The sequence below is a fragment of the Panthera tigris genome, chromosome B2 (assembly GCF_018350195.1).
Source record: "Panthera tigris isolate Pti1 chromosome B2, P.tigris_Pti1_mat1.1, whole genome shotgun sequence".
NCBI classification, from domain to species: domain Eukaryota; kingdom Metazoa; phylum Chordata; class Mammalia; order Carnivora; family Felidae; genus Panthera; species Panthera tigris.
In genome coordinates this window covers 33,515,199-33,534,476 of record NC_056664.1, presented here as the reverse complement: position 1 = coordinate 33,534,476, position 19,278 = coordinate 33,515,199, and the positions used below count along the sequence as shown (strand labels likewise).

Sequence of the window (19,278 nt, the reverse complement as noted above, 5' to 3'; positions counted from 1 at the left end):
TTTAAAAAAGGAATATTTGTCAGTTACCTGTCCTAGAGCAAGGATTGGCAAGCTCTTTCTTAAAGGGCCTGACGGTAAATATTTTAGGCTTTCCAGTCAACTCTGCCATCGCAGTACAAAAGTAGCCATAGAAAACATGTAACAGAATGTGGCTGTGTTCCAATAAACCTTTATTCACAAAAATGGGCTGCTATGTGTGGGCCGTACTTTGCCAATCCCTGCCCTAGAGCAAGAAACACCCTGAAGCAGGGATCAGTTAGGTCGAGGGTAGACAATTTCAGAAACACATACAATCTTTGGTGACAGAAAGCTGAAGAGAGGTTCGCCATTGTACCTGCAGTTACTGTCAGCATCGTTTATAGTGCAAAGTCCTAATCATGTTTCATAACCAACATTCCTACAGGGAAAGGAGTGGGAACCTGAAATGGGAACTGGCTTGCAGGCTCATTCCCTGGCTTGTACGTTAGTTCACTGTGTTGCTAGAACAGCAGTATTTTTTAAAAGTCAGAGTGGAGGCACATGCTGAATTACAGGAGAGTCTCAGAGAAGTCTGCACGATGTCTCCCATGTCTCACGAGCCGCCAGGGTCAGTTAGCATTTGGCATCCATGATCTCTCTCTGTTAAAATGTGCTTCAGCACTTGGTATTCTAGCTTCATAAATCAGTCATTCCTACAGTCCCTGGAACCAGATGGATCCCCAACGGCAACAACTTCAAAACAGGTTCGTATTTTCAAGCCAAATAAAGCTCTTAGATGAGATTTCCAACTGAGTCCTGCTTTCCCCACCCGTCTTTACTCCAGAAGTGCAGAAACAACCTTGGTCCCTTCCACGTGCCACCTTGTAAGGAGGGGAACAGCAAAAGGAGCAGGCCTGTAATCTACACCAATTATCCAACCTTGGGACAAAAATACCCGTGGAAAAACAAAATGATACACAACAACGACCGAAATGACCCATCCTAGAACCCTTCTCAAGACTAGAGGAGCCTAGAAAGGACGATACGAACACCTCTTGCACAAGAAGTGGTCACCAGGGACACTGGAAGAAAAGAGAGGCAGCAGCCTCTTTTTTCTAACGTGAAAACTTTGGCCCAGGGACCTGTAAGTACAGAGCTGATTTATACACACCATCCACTGCATGTGTAAGATGCCGAACAGTCCCTTGGCCACAGTTAATTACCAAGGGCCAGGAAGGTAGTGGCACAGTCACCACATACTCAAGGAAAAATGGCAAAGCATGCACTCGAAGAGGCATCAGTTTCTACTTAGCAAGACCATCGATGGATACATTCCTAGAGTGGGATGGAACAAAGAGACTATAAATCAGTGGCTAAGCCCGCAGGAACTTGGTTATTCAAAGCTTTCTTCCCTAACCCTGTGTTCTTCTTGTAAAGCCTCTAGCTCCCTCTAATGGGCATCACCTGTAAGTGCCACAAAGCAATGCCTTCCTCCACAGGTGGATTTGCTTAATTCCTTGTACCTAAGGCGAAAGTGAGACCAACCAGCTCTGTCTACAGAAGCACCATGCCAGAGGTGCTTGGCATATGTGTGTGCTCCCACCACTCACAAGGAGTTGAATTAGCCCTTGATAATACCTACTACTCTGGTGGGCTTTTCCAAAATCCATGCAGAAACGCTGGGACTATTCTAGGACCACTCTAGGAGCCTAATGAAAAAGAACACTTAGAAGCATCAGGCCCATTCCCAGGGAACATCTGAAAAACCCAAAGATCACCTAGGAGCCAAAGGCTCATCAAAACGGTCATAAGGCAAATTTAGACCAAAAGGGAAAAGTCAGCCTCTCCAACAGGAAGAAATGATATACACCTGGAAATATGCCCCAAGCTGGGAATTACTGGGATTCTATTAGAGCAATGGCCAGTTTAGTAAAAGTGCGGTGCTCAAAACCTCAAATTATTGTGCCTGGCCATGTAGGAAGGAAGTTCCATGGGACTGCTGATTGAGGCTTGCGGGCTCAGAGGAAAACTGTGAGGGAGAAAAAGGTAATAAAAAAAATTATTTTTTTTTTAAGAGAGAGAGAAAGAGAGAGAGAGTGAGTGCAAGCGGGGGGGGGGGGGGGGGGGGAGGGTGGCCAGGGTGGGGTGGGGAGAGAGAGAGAATAAGATTCTCAAGCAGGCTCCACACTCAGCATGGAGCCCGACACGGGGTTCAATCCCAAGACCCTGGGATCATGACTTGAGCCAAAATCACGAGGTGGACACTCAACCAACTGAGCCACCCGGGTGCCCCGGAATAAAAAGTCTTGAGAACAATGTACAAGAGTGGAAGCAGAAGTACCAGAGAAAGAAGCAGTAAGATGGTAAGGTGGACCTTGAGAAGAAAAGGCTGGGACAAATAGGAATGTCACATACTAACATATGTGATATCTGATTAAGCCTTGCTACAACCCTGCTGAGTGCAGAATCTGTCCAGGTCCAAATGGATAACGTGTCGACGGCAAATGGAAGGTGGGAATGCACTCAGGGCAGGCAACAGTGAGCTTCAGTGAGCTCTTTCACTGTGGAACTGCTCTCCAGAGAGAAAAGTAACAATATAGAGCAAAGACCCCGGGGACAGAAGCAGCAGTAGGCTATGCAGAAATAAAATGCTTCTAAGGCCAAAATGTGCCCTAAGGCCAAAAACTAATAGAACGATGCAAACATGTTACATCGAAAACCAAAATTCTACCTCAAGGCGATCTGTATAGTTAACCACACTAAGCAAGAGGAAGATGTGGCCGAGCCCCAGGAGAACAGGGGAGCAGGATGCAGGCCTCTGCCAAGGGAGCCGGCACTAGGGGCACACTCCCTCTCCCCGCGCCCCACCGAAGCACAGGAGGCCGACAACACAGCACCCGTCTCGTTGCGGGGTCCCCGGGCCACATACAGGCCTCACTCCAGCAGCTTTCACTCCTGCTGCCTCGGCCTCCTTGCTCATGGAGTCCCGGTCAGACGATCGCCCACTGGCCATGCTGTCCAACGAATGGCAGGAGACAGCATTGTAGAGCGCCTCGTAGGGACCCTCCTCTTCAGCGTTTGTGTCAAAATCAATGATCAGTTCGGTCACTGCTTTCTCCACGTCACCTGAACAGGTTAGAGAGCAAGAGTCAATGGACGAGAGCACAATCTCAGATTTCCAACCACTACAACCACCCAGAACCCCTCATCAACCTGAACTTGACAAACAATAACCAAAAGCAGTAAACTACTTTGCTCCACAGGTAGGAGAAAAGCATGACAGTGTGTGTTAGAAAAGGGTTTCCTTGAGTTTCAGTTGCTCTTTATACCCTGACACTTACAAGAGATTTTTCTCTAATTCAACATGGCAAATCCTTGACATCTATGAGAGACACCTCTCAAGACCTTTATAAATTCCCAGAACCTCAATACCGTGATAGAATAAACTTGAACCATAAAATGTAGCAAAGTGTAACTGGAAACTTAAGTAATCCTTTAAATTCTTAATAAAAACCTCCCTGTGCTCAAGCAAAATAGAGGACCATGAAGCCTTTCTGACACGGAGGCACTGTGCAAGGTTAAACTCACTCACCAGAGAACTACAAACCTCAGAGTACCTGGGATCCAAATTTGTGACTCTGAAAAATCACCTACTGTTATGGACCAGCGATCTCTGGGTCTCTGGCAAACAGTCAAATTGTAATCGTAAAATCCTTGAAGGCCAAGAGCTTAGTGAACTCCTAATCCCATTACTAGTGGATTATGAGGTCAAGAAAACAAGTGGGGGTGGTGGTGGAGGTGGGGGTAGCAAGGACTCCACAGTAGAGACAGGCTGAGCACCCTTTAACCTTATACCTCTGCTCTCCTCTGAAAAATCCCTTTCCCTTTTCAGTGTGTGGCTTTGTTCCATTCCTCCAGCCTCCTGGCTTTCTTTACTGTGCTCGTATCTGAGGGAAGGTGTCAATCAGTACTTTGTCCTTCTCACTCATCACACCTACGACCCAAAAGGCTGCTCAGTAAATCTGAGGAGGTGGACTGTAGCTAACGACGGAGAGGCTGGACTGTCTAGGGAGTGCCCACACCACATTTGTTGGCCAAGTGACATATTACCAAAATCTGCCGCGTCCACATCTACCAACCAGTTGATACTCGTTCAATATTTAACGTGGGCCAACTATGCTCAAAGCATGACAGTGTGTGTTAGAAAAGGGTTTCCGTGAGATGTGAATTCACCTGGAGATCATCCCACCTACAACACGTCCCAGAAGAGACCTCACAGAGCCAAGTGTAAAAGTGGAGAATCAAATAAAGTAGGAAAGAAGAGGTCCAAAGTCAAAGGCCTAAGCTATGTCCAGTAAAAGTTCATATACTAGCTGGAAAACAAGACATTTGGATACAAGCTTATTAAGTGCTCCCAACCCCCTGAAATTATTACTTAAATGAAGATGCTTTCATTCTACCAAAGCCCATTCAACTCTTCAAGCCGAGAGCACCTGCGCTGGCAGAGAAAAGCCACCTTACCCTGAGATTTCTGGGGTATGGAGTCCATACTGGAGACGACAGGTCCCTGGGATGTGGGGGTTCTATCTGCCTCTTTTGCGCTTCTTTTTCCAGTCATGTGATCTACACGGGAAGACAAAAACAAAAAAAAGCTGCACCAGATACAAATGCTGTGGTTTGGCCAGTGTGTGCCCTGGTCGCCCCAACAGGCAGATGAACTGATACCTTCAATCAGTGCTGCTATCTGCTGGCTCTTTTGAGAAGGCAGTTCCCGGACGGTGTCTAGGGCAGTCAGTCCACGGTTATCTTTTATGTTGACATCAATTCCTAGAAAGGCATACCAGGTGGACCAGGGGAGTGAGCAGTTTCAAGTCAGCCTCAAAGAAGGTCAAATTCCAGGACACCCAATGCCCCGAGTAGCATGATCAACATTTTTCATCCAAAGCTATTTAATCCAGCTATCCAAGAACACTTCGTACACTTGCAATCAATCAGTGGAGACAGACATACATTGGGTTTGAGTGCAGCCAGCAAAAATCCCCCTCTGGGGAGGCTAGGGAGAAACGACCCCAACCCTGGCATGCTGTGTAAACAAGAGCGCTGCCGACCTCTCACCTGCAGCCAGCAGGATTTGCACCACATCGGTCTTGCCAAACAAAGCAGCCTCATGCAAAGCACTGCCCTTCTCCGTCTGGAAAGCAAACGAGAGCGCAGAGCAGCATGTCGTCAGAACAGTGACCCAGGTTTGGCGTGGCTCCACACGACAAACGGGACATGGACAAGAAGGGACGGGAAAATAAAATAAACCACACAAAGTTCTCTGTCATTATCTTTCCCACTTTTCTTGTCTGGATTCCGAAACCACAATCGTGGCCCATATGCAAAGTGTATCTGAAGTGCCACCATCAGGCCACACGTAAATAACTGCACAGCGACTCTTGGAGCCACCTATTGGTGAAACTCCTCAAAAGTCCACCTTCCCGGGTGGAAGGGATAATGAGAAGAAAAGTACATGGGGCAAAAAAACCACCTTAACTTCACTCGTGGTTTGGTCAACGTGAAGCCTAAGGAACAGCCATTCAACCGAATGGAGAAAGCTAACACCACAGGGAAATGCTAAGTCTCCCGTTGGCAAGATCAAGTTGATGGGACTTTGCAGGAGGCAAGCGCTGGCAGTGGGAACACCTGTACAGGAAGATAATGAAATTTTTCTGATTTTCAGAGAGAGTCCACAAGCACATCTTTTCAGGGCATAATGACAAGATATTACCCCTGAAAAGAAAAGAAAAAAAAAAAAAAAAAAAAAGATACCAGACTCACTTGAGGAGTCTGTCTCTGAAGTGTCACATCAGAATGAGTCAACAAATGGAAGCATCTGACACGTGGGGTGAAACGTGCTAAATAAGAACACAGCCCAGCAGCATGGTACTTGTGCCTTTTCCAAAATGACTAGGTCCCCTGGGCCCGGGGGTATGTCCGCCCCGCTACCTGGTAGTTGCTATCCATGCCGGCGTCCAGGAGGACCTGGACCACGGCTTTGTGGCCGTTCCTTGCTGCCAAGTGCAGGGGGGTGTGCTTCTTAGTGTTGCAGCTCAAGAGGTTGGGGTGCGCGTTCAGGAGCATCTTCACCACCTCCAGTCTCCCGTACAGCGCCGCCAGGTCCAGCGGTGTCTCGAATTTGTTGTTGCGCATGGTGGGGTCTGTTAGCTCCTCTAAAAGGACCTTCACCACCTCCGTGTGGCCGTACTGCGCTGCACAATGCAGGGCCGTCTCGTTGTCGTTGTTCTAAAGAGGTAACAGGCAGATGACATCAGAAAGGTAACTGGCCGACTGGCATACGACTGGGGCAATCACACGTAAAACCACTGAAGTTTAAATGAGAAAAACAGCAGCAATATTTGGGGACTACTAGGTGTCAGTCAGAACCCAGACGTACTCCCCGGCCAACAAGCCCGACCGCTCCAATCAGCCACGTTGTGCCCCGGTGACTGCCAGAGGGGAGCTGTCACCTGCTCACGCGTACAGCCTCCTCGTGTGTGCCATGAAGGAGGGGTCTACAGATTGGAAGGAGAGTGAACTAGGGCGTGTGGAGGGCCTCGGGCAGACGCCCTGGCGCCCGTAAATACCAACCATATCACTGCCATTGACTCATTCTAAACTTCAACTGGTTTTACAGTTTATATTCAGTCAACCCTGTAGTTCGGATTCTGGATTCGTTGATATCCACTGCCTTACAAACAAGCTTTTTTGAAAGAGCTTGTCATCTGCATAGCTCCTTGCATGCAAATCAAACAGCCAACGATCACAGTAACAGAGCAGAGCACCAAAAATCACTCTCAAGGTATCAGCCAACAGCCATTTCCAGGGGAGGGAGGCACTTGAGCTCAGTCCCAGAGGAACATGGGGCCCGATGTCGCCCTGTGCCTGTGCCTACTCCAGGAGCCTGCACCAATCAAAGCATGCGGAATCTACAGTGCAGGGAAGTATTTCTTATGTCAGAAAGATTCAATCAGGCCCCGGAATGTTTTATGAGAGGTGCAAAATATTCAAAGTTGTAACATGGCCGTCCATTCAAACTCACAACCCCCATGGTCCTTAAATGCCAATTTTGCGTCAAACTAAAGGTAGAACCTGGGATGAAACAGGAGAAGTCTGTGCTTCATCGATCATGAGAAGCAAAATGTTAATCATTCCAATTGTGCTTTTTCTTTTACCACTACTGACAATGTATAAGTAGAGCAGGAATAAAGTAATTTCCATGACCTCTCCTTTTTTAGATGCACTAATAAAATAATTCTCCCACAAGATTTTGAGATTCCTAAATTTATCCAGGAGGCTGCTGCCACCTTAGGGAAACAAAGCTTATGAGGTGGTGTGTCCAGGAAGTCAATATTGTGCACCTTTCAGTGATCAAAAGGTAAAAACGAAATGTTTCCACAACTTCTTTAATTCTATTAATTACATTAAAAGTAACAGACCAGGAGTTACCCAAACACGCATGCAATTCCATCTGCTTTTGATCTGGCATTTGACTGCATCATTTTTTCCAGCTACGCCAAGTGTACCAGAAAGATCCAGAGGTGCTGGGACCGAGGCCCCAAAGGGCCAGAATGATAGCAAAGAAAAATTTTTTAATGAAATAAGGACAGATAAGGTGATAGCAGGAGGCACATGCAAAGATAAATGCACACAGATAAACAGAAGAAGCAGCACTGAGCTCAAACACGGCTCGAGATTAGCAGCTGAGTGCAGACAGCCTTCACTGGCCACAGGACACAGCCCGTTAGCAATGGCCTCCTGTGATATAACTGTGCCCAAGGGGCAGATTCCACGTCAACCTAAAAGTCTGGAGGGAAGGGGAAACCGGGCAGACAGCCCATCTTTGGGGTTCCTGGTGACAACCGGTCACTAAGACACCCCATTTGGAGTGCCCATTTCCGACTGAGCGTGAGGCCCTGAGCCAACTTAGAGCTGTCGCTTCACTTTCTCAGGATGAAAGGCAGCTACATCTACAAAATGCACAGGAGCTTTCTTTTCAGTGGTTCCAGAGCAGAGTGGCAACCCAAAGAAGCTTTAAGAGGATTCGCAGGGTTTTACATCTCAAGATTAGCATGACAGCAGGGCCAAGAAAGTCAGCTTATTCTTATTAAAACTCCAATCCAGAAAAATGTGTTTACTCTGAAGCAGACACTGCTGTCTCTTTTACATCCAAGTTGTCTCCCAACAAGCAGAATAATCTGTCCTCAATTTTGTAAAGAGTATGCCATTAGAGCCTGAAGAACTCTAAGACTCTAAACTATCCAGCAGGAAGAAAAAAGAAAATCTGTTTGTTTGGTTTTTTTCAATTTTTTTTCGCTAGCACTAAGGCAGCTACCACAAAGCTGCCTTACTGAAAGCAAGGTCTTGATCACTACCAAGCAAATTTCCTGCCTCTGTTAAAAATGGCCTAACCACATCTCTGCACAGTGTCATACTCAAATTCACACTGTAGAAAGCATCTTACTCATGCCTCAGTCTTGCCCGACACGGTCTGGTAACTATAATGCTCTTCAAGTCTGTGGTTACCCCATCTTTTGACTAGTGAACACAGGCCATCACAATGAGCTCTTCCTACCGTTTCCCTTTTGAGCCCGACAAGTTTCAGGGCTGAAAGTCATTAAGTGTTGATTCATGGACCCCTAAGAAAGGGAGGGATTCCAAAGGAGAGCACAGACTCCTAAAGACCTGGAATCCTTCTCTTTCACACTCGGAGCATCTCACACACTCAGAGTTCCCAGAATCCTGTTACTATGTATTTGGACTGAGAAAGGAGACTAAGATCAAACACCCCAATTTTGCCCCAAAGTCTTTGCACAAACTCTCCATTCCTGCCCATCTTGAGACTCATTCTCATTTCCCCTTGCTATACTCAGCATCTCTAAGAAAAAAGATCCCAATACCCTTTACATACGGAGACCCCATTTAATGTATAAATCCATTATATTTATGTGCCATCTACATAACATACACATAAACTACAAGCAGCAGAAAACTATATAGAAACATTTCCATGGCTTTTCTCCTCTTGAACTATTCCAAGCCATCACTTCCCAGTGCTTAGACTATAGCCCAACTGTACTCTTGTCCATGGTTGATAGATACTTAAGTTAGAAACACCTAAGCTTCAGCTCTCCATAGCAACAATGGTATAGGTCCCAGAAATAGACCAAAATTGGAACAGAAGGACAAACTGAGCCTACTGAGATTTAGAAGACACAGGACAAACATGAGAATTGAGTCCCCATGGAAGAAGAGCTAGGTTTACTCTGTAGTGCTCTGGAAGGCAGAACTCTGACAGACAGATGGAAGGTTTAGGAAGACAGTTATCAGCCAAGCATAAGAAACCAAACATCAGTGGCATCCAAAAAGAGGCAGCCAAGTAGTAAGTCTGTTACCAAGAGAAACATACAAACAAACAAATAAAAGAAGGGGTAGATGGCTCATCTTTCAGGTGAGAGAAAAGGATTTCTGCTCTGGATGGCAAGTTGGCCTAGATCAGGGCTTCTCCAACTGGCTTCGTTCTGGAATTACATGGGAGCTTAGAAGTAACTAAGTCCCACCCCAGACTTGCCAAGGTAGCACCTCGGAGGGTAAAGCCGAGGAAGACTATTATTAAAAAGCTTACCAACCTAGCAGGCGCCAACTTGACCAAGCAATCATCTATCATCATAAAAAGTGAGATAAACTTTTTTATCTCACACCATGTGCCTTGTGACGTGAAGCACTACAAAGGAAGGAATATAACATCACTCCTGTGGCATTCCTGCTAAAACTGTATAGCTTGAATCTAGTCATGAGGAAATAGGAGACAAATGAAAACTGAGGGAAAGTCTACAAAATGACTGGTCTATATTCTTCAGAACTGTCAATGTCACACAGGTCTCTGGGCAATGGGTTAGTGTGTTCAGCTATTAACTAAAAGGTAGGTGGTTTGGTCCCACCCAGGGATGTAATGTTTGCAGTTCAAAAAAAGTCCATGTCGTGAAAGGCTAAGAAGGACTGAGGCATTGTTCCAGATTATGTATGATCCTGGACTGGATCCTGGACCAGGAAAAAAAATTGCTCTAAAGGACATTATTGAGGGAACTGGTGAAATCTGAACACAGATTCAATATCAGATACCAGGATTGTATCGATGTTGAATTTGCTGAATTTAACAACTGTACTGTGGTTATACAAGTGAATGCCCTTGTTTTTTTAGGAAATACAGGCTGAAGTATGTGGGGTTAAAGGGTCATGATGTCCATGACTAAATATCAACTCATCAACTACAGCAACAATATACATATATATTTGAGAGAGAGAAAATGTGCATGCAAATGTGACAAAATGTTAAAAATTGGTGAATTTAGCTGAGGAGTATAATGCAGCTTGTGGCAATGTTTTATAAGTTGAAATGTTTTTTCAAGACAGAAAGTTTTCTAAAAGCTTGCTAGGTGATTCAGATGCAATCAGACAAGCTGATCAGAATGTGAAGACAACTGGTCGAGACAACTTCCGGGTCTCTTCCGGCTCTAAATCTCAATTATTTTTAAGTGTACAGAAAAACAGACCTATCCTAAAACTAATTTGACTGTTGCTCACCTTATGATACTCAGATTAAGTTAAAGTTGCTTTAAAAGGAGCAAATGAACAAGTTTAACAGTTCTACCTGCTAAGGATGACCTACATTCTGGACTGGTTTATGCTGACTTGCTGAAAAGGAAAGGCTCCCTATGTCGAAGAGGAAGATGAAACCTCATGAAAACTACCTCTGCTCCCAGGAAAGGCACCTGAGACTTAATTTCTACAGGTGTCTGATGAGACTTCGCACACAAATGTACTTTCACAAAACAATTCCCAGACACAATCCAGGTCAATAAAAACCCACTGAACCAGGATAAGAGCCAGGGAGGTTATATTTAAACTAGCTCAAGGAGAGTTTGCATTCGTAGCAAACCCCAAACAGCTTTATCCCTTAATGCAGTACACATCATTTGGCCCTTGGGCGGGGGGGGGGGGGGGGGGGGGGGAGGCAAAGGCCAGTATTTCCAAAAAGAGAAGTTATGTTCTTATTCCATTTAGACCAATTTTCTTTTATGTGTGGGAAATCAAGGGATAAGAAAATGTGCTTTCAAGAACCAAAGACTTACCCTTTAATCAGAGCTTTATAAAAGCTAACTGAACTAACCACTGGGTGGGAAAACAGTCACTTCAAGGTGCCTCACCACAAGACAAAACCCTGAAGAGACTGAGTGATGTTTCATTAAGCATCAATCCATGAGTAACAAAGAATAAATTCCAAAGTGCCGTTTCAGAATATTACTAGTTACCAGATAGTTTTATTTAGTATACATTATCTTACTTAAACTCCAAAACAATCCAGCAAGGTAGATGGTATACCCGACTTTACAGAAGAGGACACTGAGACTCACAGAAATTAAGTAACTTATTTAAGTCAACAAAACCAGTAAGTGGCAGCATGGAATTCAAAGTCAGGTCTGACTTGAAAGATTGTGACCTTGACCCTTCAGAGTTTTCTCTACTATACCATGTCCAAAAAAAGAAGAAAACTATGATAGGGCACCTTCCTATTTTGAAAATTAGAAAGCAGAATTTAGAGACAGTGGGCCAAACAAAAGTTAATGTGTTCCACTACCGCAGATCAAATGCTGCTTCTCCACCATCAAGGCCCAACAGCTGAAGAAAATGGCCCATAGAGGCTGCCTGGATCCAGCCCACAGGGAGCTTTGTTTGCTAAATCAGTATTTCTCAAAGAATATCTGCCTTGCATTGGAAATGTATAGAAGTACCTTATGTTTCCCTTCCCTGAGGCTATTGTATTCAGATCAAGTGAAAGGCAGCTACTGTGAATAATGCACTGACTCAACCAAACTCCAGCCTGATGCCAAAAAGCAAACCTCACCTGAATGAAAACTCGGCTCAAAACCAGCAGGTGAGAGCGCGGAGAGAGGCTCACCATCGCCAACCCACAAGCTCTGCCTCCCGCCCGAAGTGGTGAGGGCCGGAGGGGCCGGGCAGTTCATCACCAAGCTTACCAAACCATTACTCGCCCCGGCCTCACAGGAGGGAGACTCGAGGCCAGTGTCCTGCTTAACCCTGCGACTTCATTTCCTATTTTGGAGCCCTTCCAACAGCCAAGAATGAGCAAGCAGCGAGAGAAGCTAATGGCTGGGGAGAAGCAACTGAGGCTTTAAAGTCCCAGGCAGAAATGCACAAACTCAAGGAAACGAGGAAGGAGTTGTGATAGCTTTTAAGAGTAAAATGGAATACTCTGGTTTCTCTTCAGATCGTATAAATCTTTCGCCTTTTACTAAAGAGTAAAATGGAGTCACTGTGCCCCTGTCCCCAACATCTCCACTACCAGCTACTGAAAATGAGATTCCACTTCAAAACAAAGAGAGAAAACAGACTGAAAATTTTTTTCATCTAACAAGTACAACTTAATCATTTTCTGTGCTTGTTATAAAGTAAGCTAATGTATTTGACATCTTGTCATTGAATTTTGAATTCATTTTTGAATTTAAATGATTTTAGCAATCACAATGATGAATTATGCATATAATATGGTTCCTTCTTTTTTCCCATTTTGGCCATTTCTAAGCTTTTCAGACATTCCGGGAAAATCACCCAACCTTTCCAGAATTAGCATGGGTTTTAAAAATAAAACCAAAACCCACTGAAGCTGCAATTTCCCATTCCCAGACAAGCCAAAAGCAGATGGGCTGAAGCAGACAAAGTCAGGGAGACGATGAGGAGCCTGAGTGGATAAGAGTGGAAGCCAGAGAGGACCAAAGAGGGGGTGCAGCTTGGAGAAATGATGCAGAGAAATCCTGGCAGCAAAGTACACACCTTGGCATTGATATAAGGGTCAAAGGGGCCGTACTTTTTGAATTCTTTGATCTCAAGAGCATTCTATAAAAAGGAGAGGAAAAGAAAATGTGATGATAAAGTGGATGAAATACGTCAAAGCAATGCCCAGCCCTGAGGGGGCCCAACACAAGAACAACTTGGATGTGCCTTCTGGGTGCTTGGAAAGGAAGTTAATGGGGAAGGCAGCCTTAAGGGCAGAGCACACATCACCCCCTCTTATCCAAGCAACCAACTGGAACCACATTAATGGCTTTTAAATAAATCAATGTGGTACTATGACCTAGATCCATTAGGTCCTTCAAGCTACTGCAGACATCTTGCCCAATCCCTGCCCCACCCACCTGCCTGCCAGATACTCAAAACACCGGGCTGGTGTCCCACCTATCAACGGATACTCCAGGCGGGAGGCAGCTGTGAGCAGGACAAGCTAGCACACTCAAGTGGCTCAAAAATCCAAGCAGCTGTGTTCCAAGGCAAAAGTGAGCAAAGACAGGATTAGAAATGGTTGCCGAAAATTTCTTAAATGAGAAGGACTTTAATGGGTGACTAGATTTTTCAACATTGGGGAATATTAGTTAAAAGCAAACTTCCTTGTAAATTTCCTCCAGATAAGAGAAATTACAATCACTTTAGCCAGGAGGAGTAAAACTGCATTTAGCTTCTAAAGAGGCAATTCTAGAGACAATTTTCATTCCTAATGTTAGAAAACAAACATCCTCATTGATGATCTTAAATTTCTGTTGCTCACCTATCCAGAAAATTCAGCCCAAAAGGGGAAAGGGAAGCTGATGAACAGCTACACACGTGCAATCTCCAAATTGAGAGATTTGGGAGCATCGCTTTAATTTTCTCAAACCTCAGAGTGGAGGTGCCCTTCTCTGAGTCGAAGTCAAGCTCTTAACAGCTCCCTGAGAATATGCAGAGCTTTGCTGATAGATAGGCTCGCAAGAATGATTTCTTATTTTTTGAGGAACAACCCTGATCTAATTCTATAGGTAATTTAACAACCTCCTCTCAGCAAAGTCATTAGGCAAATAGTCCTGAGCTTCCTGAGAGGAGTAGCATCTCTCCCATTCAAGCAACCAGGAAAAGAACCTGCTTCAGTTCAGAGCAGACAGGAAACCAGAATGGCTTGTCACACAGGGAAAGTCCGTCTCCTCTCAAATGGACACACAATCTCACATCCGAACTACAAGAAACGGTATTTTATGAGAGGATTGTCTAGAACTTGCATAATGCAAGTATAATTTTTTTATTTTCTAAGAATGATCTCTGCTTTGTCAAAGCATGGTCACTCTTAAATCCACATTATGGGACCTCATGTAACTAGTTTTCATTCTGTTGAATCACCTCTGACCTCCACTCAGATGTTTTTGTGAGCTCCTTTTTCAGCACCGGCACGAGGCCTTCCACCTCTGCCAGTTCTGATGTAGGTAAAACAGCAGCAAGGTTCACACAGTACTGAAGCACACTCGGCAGACTGCTGTTTACCGGCTAGAGTTGCACTGCCATGTTGATGGCATAAGCACAACTTATAATTAATTAAGCCTGCCAGTTTGGAATGGCCTCGAAACAATTTTGCAGGATTTGCATTATTTCCGATTTTGCACAGGAGGTATTTAGATTTTTATTTTTATAGCACTACACCAAATCTGCACGTTCAAACGCGTGTAAAGTACATCCTCCGGGGTATAAGATCCCCCTGATGCATTGGGAGAAGTGGTGCTGGCAGGAGGGGAACCATTTGTGGGGCCTGGAAGAGCTGGTTGCCTGAGCTGTACACACTATGGAACTGAAACAGTGCTGGGGCCAACGTCTGGCTGTAGCTCAATGGAAGAACGCTTCTCTTCCTTCCGACCTGCTCATTGACTCTGGTGTGTGAGGGCCCTTGATGGATGAGCAACCGCACTATCTGGGCATCTCCTTTCCAGGCTGCCAAGTGCAGAGGGTAACAGCCTTTAGAATCGGCCACGTTGGTCAGCGCGTCGTTCCTCAGAAGAACCTCAACCACATCCCTAGAAGGCAAAAATCAACCATGAGTTTGCAGAACCAACAGCTCTTTACATTTGTGCAGCACAAAGCCCTTTCACAGATACTCTCTCACGTGGCTGCCCTCTCTCTACCTGAGCTCATCACCCAGTCTCTTCCTTTTATGCCAGGAGCTACTTGTACAGCTGCTGATACGAGGCTGAAACACCTTCAGCTGAACTACAATGACTCATCACCTCCCCATCTATCTAGGCTTTCTAGACAATCCACCTATACTCCATTATTCTGAAAACATCTGGCCCCATTGTCTAATAAACCTTGCAATGTTTCCTTGTTTGTGATGTTTAAACAGCATTCACAGATAAAATTTACATAAAAGTAGTTGTGCAAGACAAATATCATTATTCACATTATTCAGAGCATTTAGTGATGTGGGAGCTAAAACCAGGGAGGCAGAGCAGAATTAAAGTTGTTGTGAACATAAGCCAGACACATCTGGTATCATTTGATACGTCAAAGAAGAAGGACTTGGCTTTCTTCTTGGTGACACTGTTAATCAAGCTGATGCAAATGTATAATTACCCCCATGCACACAAGGTCAAAGAAAACCCCCACTGTAAATAACAACGGCATCTGGAGAGAAACTTGGCTAACAAGTTGCAGTCACTTAAGTTCAAGATTCACTTTAATTCAGGTCACCCCACTAGTTATGGGGGCAGGGGGTTCCACAGAGTTACTGTCAGCTTTGTCTAAGATAGCTACAGAAAAGACATAATGATCACGTTCAATATACTTTAGAGAAGTGTAACGTACAAGGGAACAATCATCACCTGTTTTTGGCACATCAGAGTCAATTAGGCTGGGCCAAATATCACACAGGTGTTACAGAATACCTCAAGGTGGTGAGGGCCCTGCTCCTTGCTCAGCAAAATCTAAAATGGTTCCAATAATCCCTCCTCATAAAAACTGAACCTCTACTTCTTATCTCCTGGAGTATGAAGCCTCAGACTCTCTATAACACCCTCTGTTCTGTTACACTTTGGTTTCCTTTCTTCCACATCCTGGCCGATCTACTCACTGCATCCACTACTGTGCCTGCCCCGGGGCTGAACCGTCACATTCTCTCTCACTTGAAAGGCGGTGCCCTCTGGGAAAGGCTGCCAAACCATTTGAACCTATGTCATCTTCTCTCAGACTCCCCCTGAAGCACAGCTTCTCCATAAAATCTGCTGCACAAACCCTCCCCTCAACAACTACTACCAATACCTAAGAGAATTAAATAGGCCATATGGTTTATGTATCTTTCCCCTTAAGAATGGTTCCTGTTGTCTACCAGGCCTACTTTATGAGGCAAGAATGGCAGGCAAGAAGACAGAGTAAATAAATAACTAACTCCTTTAACAGAAGGGACCAGCCAATCTATTTTCAGTTTACAAAGGTACTGGCTACCTAACAGATTACCCAGCCCCTTTATGACCTGGCTGCCCCAAATGTGACTCTCTTATTCAGGTCATTGTGTGGGACTGCACCATTTCAAAACAGAAAAGGACAAAGAGAAGAAAAAGGTAAAACTTAACCTTTGGTTGGAGTTTTTTGGGGGTGGAGTAGAGAAGGGTGCCTAAATTATACACTGAAGAGAGACTTGGGAATTCTGGATATACTAAATTTAGTTTGTTTTTCCCTGTTCCTCAACACTACGGCTTAGTGATCCTTTATAGGAATCAAAAAAGACAATCCGAAAGCCTGGGTTCTGAAGGGTCGGGTAGGAATGTAGCAAAAAATACTTACTTATGGCCATTCAAAGCAGCATGGTGTAGAGGTGTGTACCCAGTGCTGTCAACACAGTTCACGTTTGGCCCCCTCCAGATGCTATAGAGGAAGTAAAGGAAAAAAAAAAAAAAAGTTTAGAGCCAGCTAGCTACTTAGAAAATAATTCTCTGCGGTGTTTAACCAAACTAGTTACAGTCACATGATTCCCAATAAAGGACAGAGGCTATTTACGACAGAAGTGCACAGCACTGAGGAAACACAATCATTTGCGGAGTCAGGTGTCAAGACAACAGTGTCATCATTTAAGAGCTTGCTCTTCTGTACCCTTCTCATCGTTTTTACTTTTATTATTTTTTAAAATTGAATCCATTTTCTCTTCTGGCATATGTTTGAACTCTGCTCTATGATAAGTCATTTCTGCTCTATGATAAGTCATTGAAGTGTTACTTTTTTTTTGAAGTAAACTCTATTCCCAACATGGGGCTTGAACACACAACCCCAAGAGCAAGAGTCTCATGCTCTACCAACTAAGCCAGCCAGGTGCCCCATGTACCCTTCTCACGTTTAACTACATTATTCACACAGTCTGGGAATCATGCCTCTGAATACTTCCAGGATTGTAAGAACAGTTCATTAAAAGGCCATCAAAAATATCACTGAACCAACCATTCAGCCAGTCAGAGGTACTGGACACCCACCTCTAAGCTGGTGACTGAAAACTCAAGACAGACTCAACACAGACCTACGGATAATCCAGATGAATTAACCAGCAAGAACCAAGATGAAAGAACCCACATTAATAAAAGCACCAGGACACATGTGTTAAGATGCAAGAGACAACTGGTCTTTCTTTGTGAAGGTCTTATTGCTAAAAAGAATAACAACAAAATCTGTAATGTGAATGCCTTATTGAATCAGAAATACTGCACTAGGAAGGCTGCAATGTCATCTTACTTAATCCTCAAAGCCTTAATTCGTACTTCTGTTTCACACCTTACTCCACTGGCCAGAGCTACTAAAATAATATTAAGTAGCAGAGGGCTGCCTTGTTTTGTCCTTGCTTTTAATGAGAATGCCTCTATCATTGGTAGTTTGTATGAGGTAAACACTCTAACATGTAAAGGAAGTATCTTATTTTTTTTTCCTTCTAAAAATGTTATTAAAAATAGTTGTTTAGGGCCACCTGGCTGGCTCAGTTGGTGGAGCATGCAGCTCTTGATCTCGGGGTTGTGAGTTCGAGACCTATGTTGGGTGCAGAGATTACTTTAAAAAAAAATTTTTTTTTTTAAATAACTGTTTAATTTAAATGCATTTTCTGCATCGGTGAAAATAATCAGTTTTTCACATTTAACCAACTAATATGCTATTATCAATATGTTTCCTAATAATGAGCCTTTCTTTCATTTCTGCAATAAAACTTACTTGGCCATTATCCATTATGTCCATCTTAGTGAACTGTACTTAAGAGTATCTACTTGAGAGTATTTTACTTAGGATTTTCACAACTACATGCATAAATGAGGCTGATCTAAAGTTTCTGCTTTTTGTGTTATTCCTACTAGATGGGACAGGTGTTAGGCTTGGCTCACAGATCAGCTGGGCAGCTATCTACCCACTTCTGTATTTAGGAATCACTGGCATAGAGCACTAAAATGATAAAGAATCACCAGTAAAACCATCTGGGCCCAAAGACTTTATGCTCAGATGTTGGAGGCTGCATTACTTATAACAATAAAATTTTGGAAATAGCCCAACAGTCCATCAATAGAGAAATGATTATGATGAAGAACTACAGTACAGAGTAGAACACCATATTTATATGCTTATATTGCTATGTAATAAGAAAAGAGATGAGGGGTGCCTGGGTGGCTCAGTCGGTTAAGCGTCTGACTTCAGCTCAGGTCATGATCTCACAGTTCGTGAGTTCAAGCCCCACGTTGGGCTCTGTGCTGACAGCTCAGAGCCTGGAGCCTGCTTCGGGTTCTGTGTCTCCCTCTCTCTCTGACCCTCCCCTGCTCATGCTCTGTCTCTCTCTGTCTCAAAAATAAATAAAACATTAAAAAAAATTAAAATAAAAAAAGAAAAGAGATGATAGTATAATGTTAAAGACAGAAAAAGAAACAAAGTGGTTAATACTGTATAGAAAGAATCTATAAGGGAAACTAATCAGGATAGTGGATTCAATGCATAAGTTTACTCCATCTCCTGTCTAAAGTTCTATGAAGTACAGAAACAAGTCCTACCCTACACCACAAATGGGTAATAGACAAACAGAGTCAGACAAGAACATAAGAAAAGATTCATCAAGTAACTGACAATGTTGAGAATTCCTAAAAAGCAGAAATCAGACAAGGTCAGCTCTACAGAGGCACAGCCTGGAAGAATGAAATTAAAATAATCACACACTGGGGTGTCTGGCTGGCTTGGTCAGGGGAGCATGCGACCCTTGATCTTGGGGCTGTGAGTTCAAGCCCCACACTGGGTGCAGAGATTACTTAAAAATAAAATTTTTTGAAATAAAAGAAAGTAAAATAAACATACACTACTTTTCACCAATCAGACTGACAAAAATGAAAACAAAGTGTTTATAAAGATCAGGAAAACAAGCACTCTTCTATACCACTGGTATGAGTTTGAATTGGTGAATTC

At 44.0% G+C, this 19,278-nt stretch overlaps 1 protein-coding gene across 8 annotated transcripts in view; it reads right to left on the bottom strand.

Moving 5' to 3' along the window:
- ANKS1A (ankyrin repeat and sterile alpha motif domain containing 1A) overlaps positions 1-19,278 on the bottom strand; it is a 179,071-nt gene that overhangs the window by 92,857 nt on the left and 66,936 nt on the right. For 3 of the 8 annotated variants that reach the window (XM_042986161.1, XM_042986160.1, XM_042986163.1), the window contains exons 2-9: positions 16,648-16,728; positions 14,729-14,885; positions 12,850-12,912; positions 5,947-6,243; positions 5,074-5,149; positions 4,684-4,785; positions 4,480-4,581; positions 2,888-3,084 (exon numbers count right to left, since the gene is read on the bottom strand). In XM_042986161.1, the coding sequence (XP_042842095.1) occupies positions 2,888-3,084; positions 4,480-4,581; positions 4,684-4,785; positions 5,074-5,149; positions 5,947-6,243; positions 12,850-12,912; positions 14,729-14,885; positions 16,648-16,728 (1,075 nt within the window). The other 5 variants (XM_042986162.1, XM_042986164.1, XM_042986167.1 and 2 more) reach the window with 4 other exon arrangements.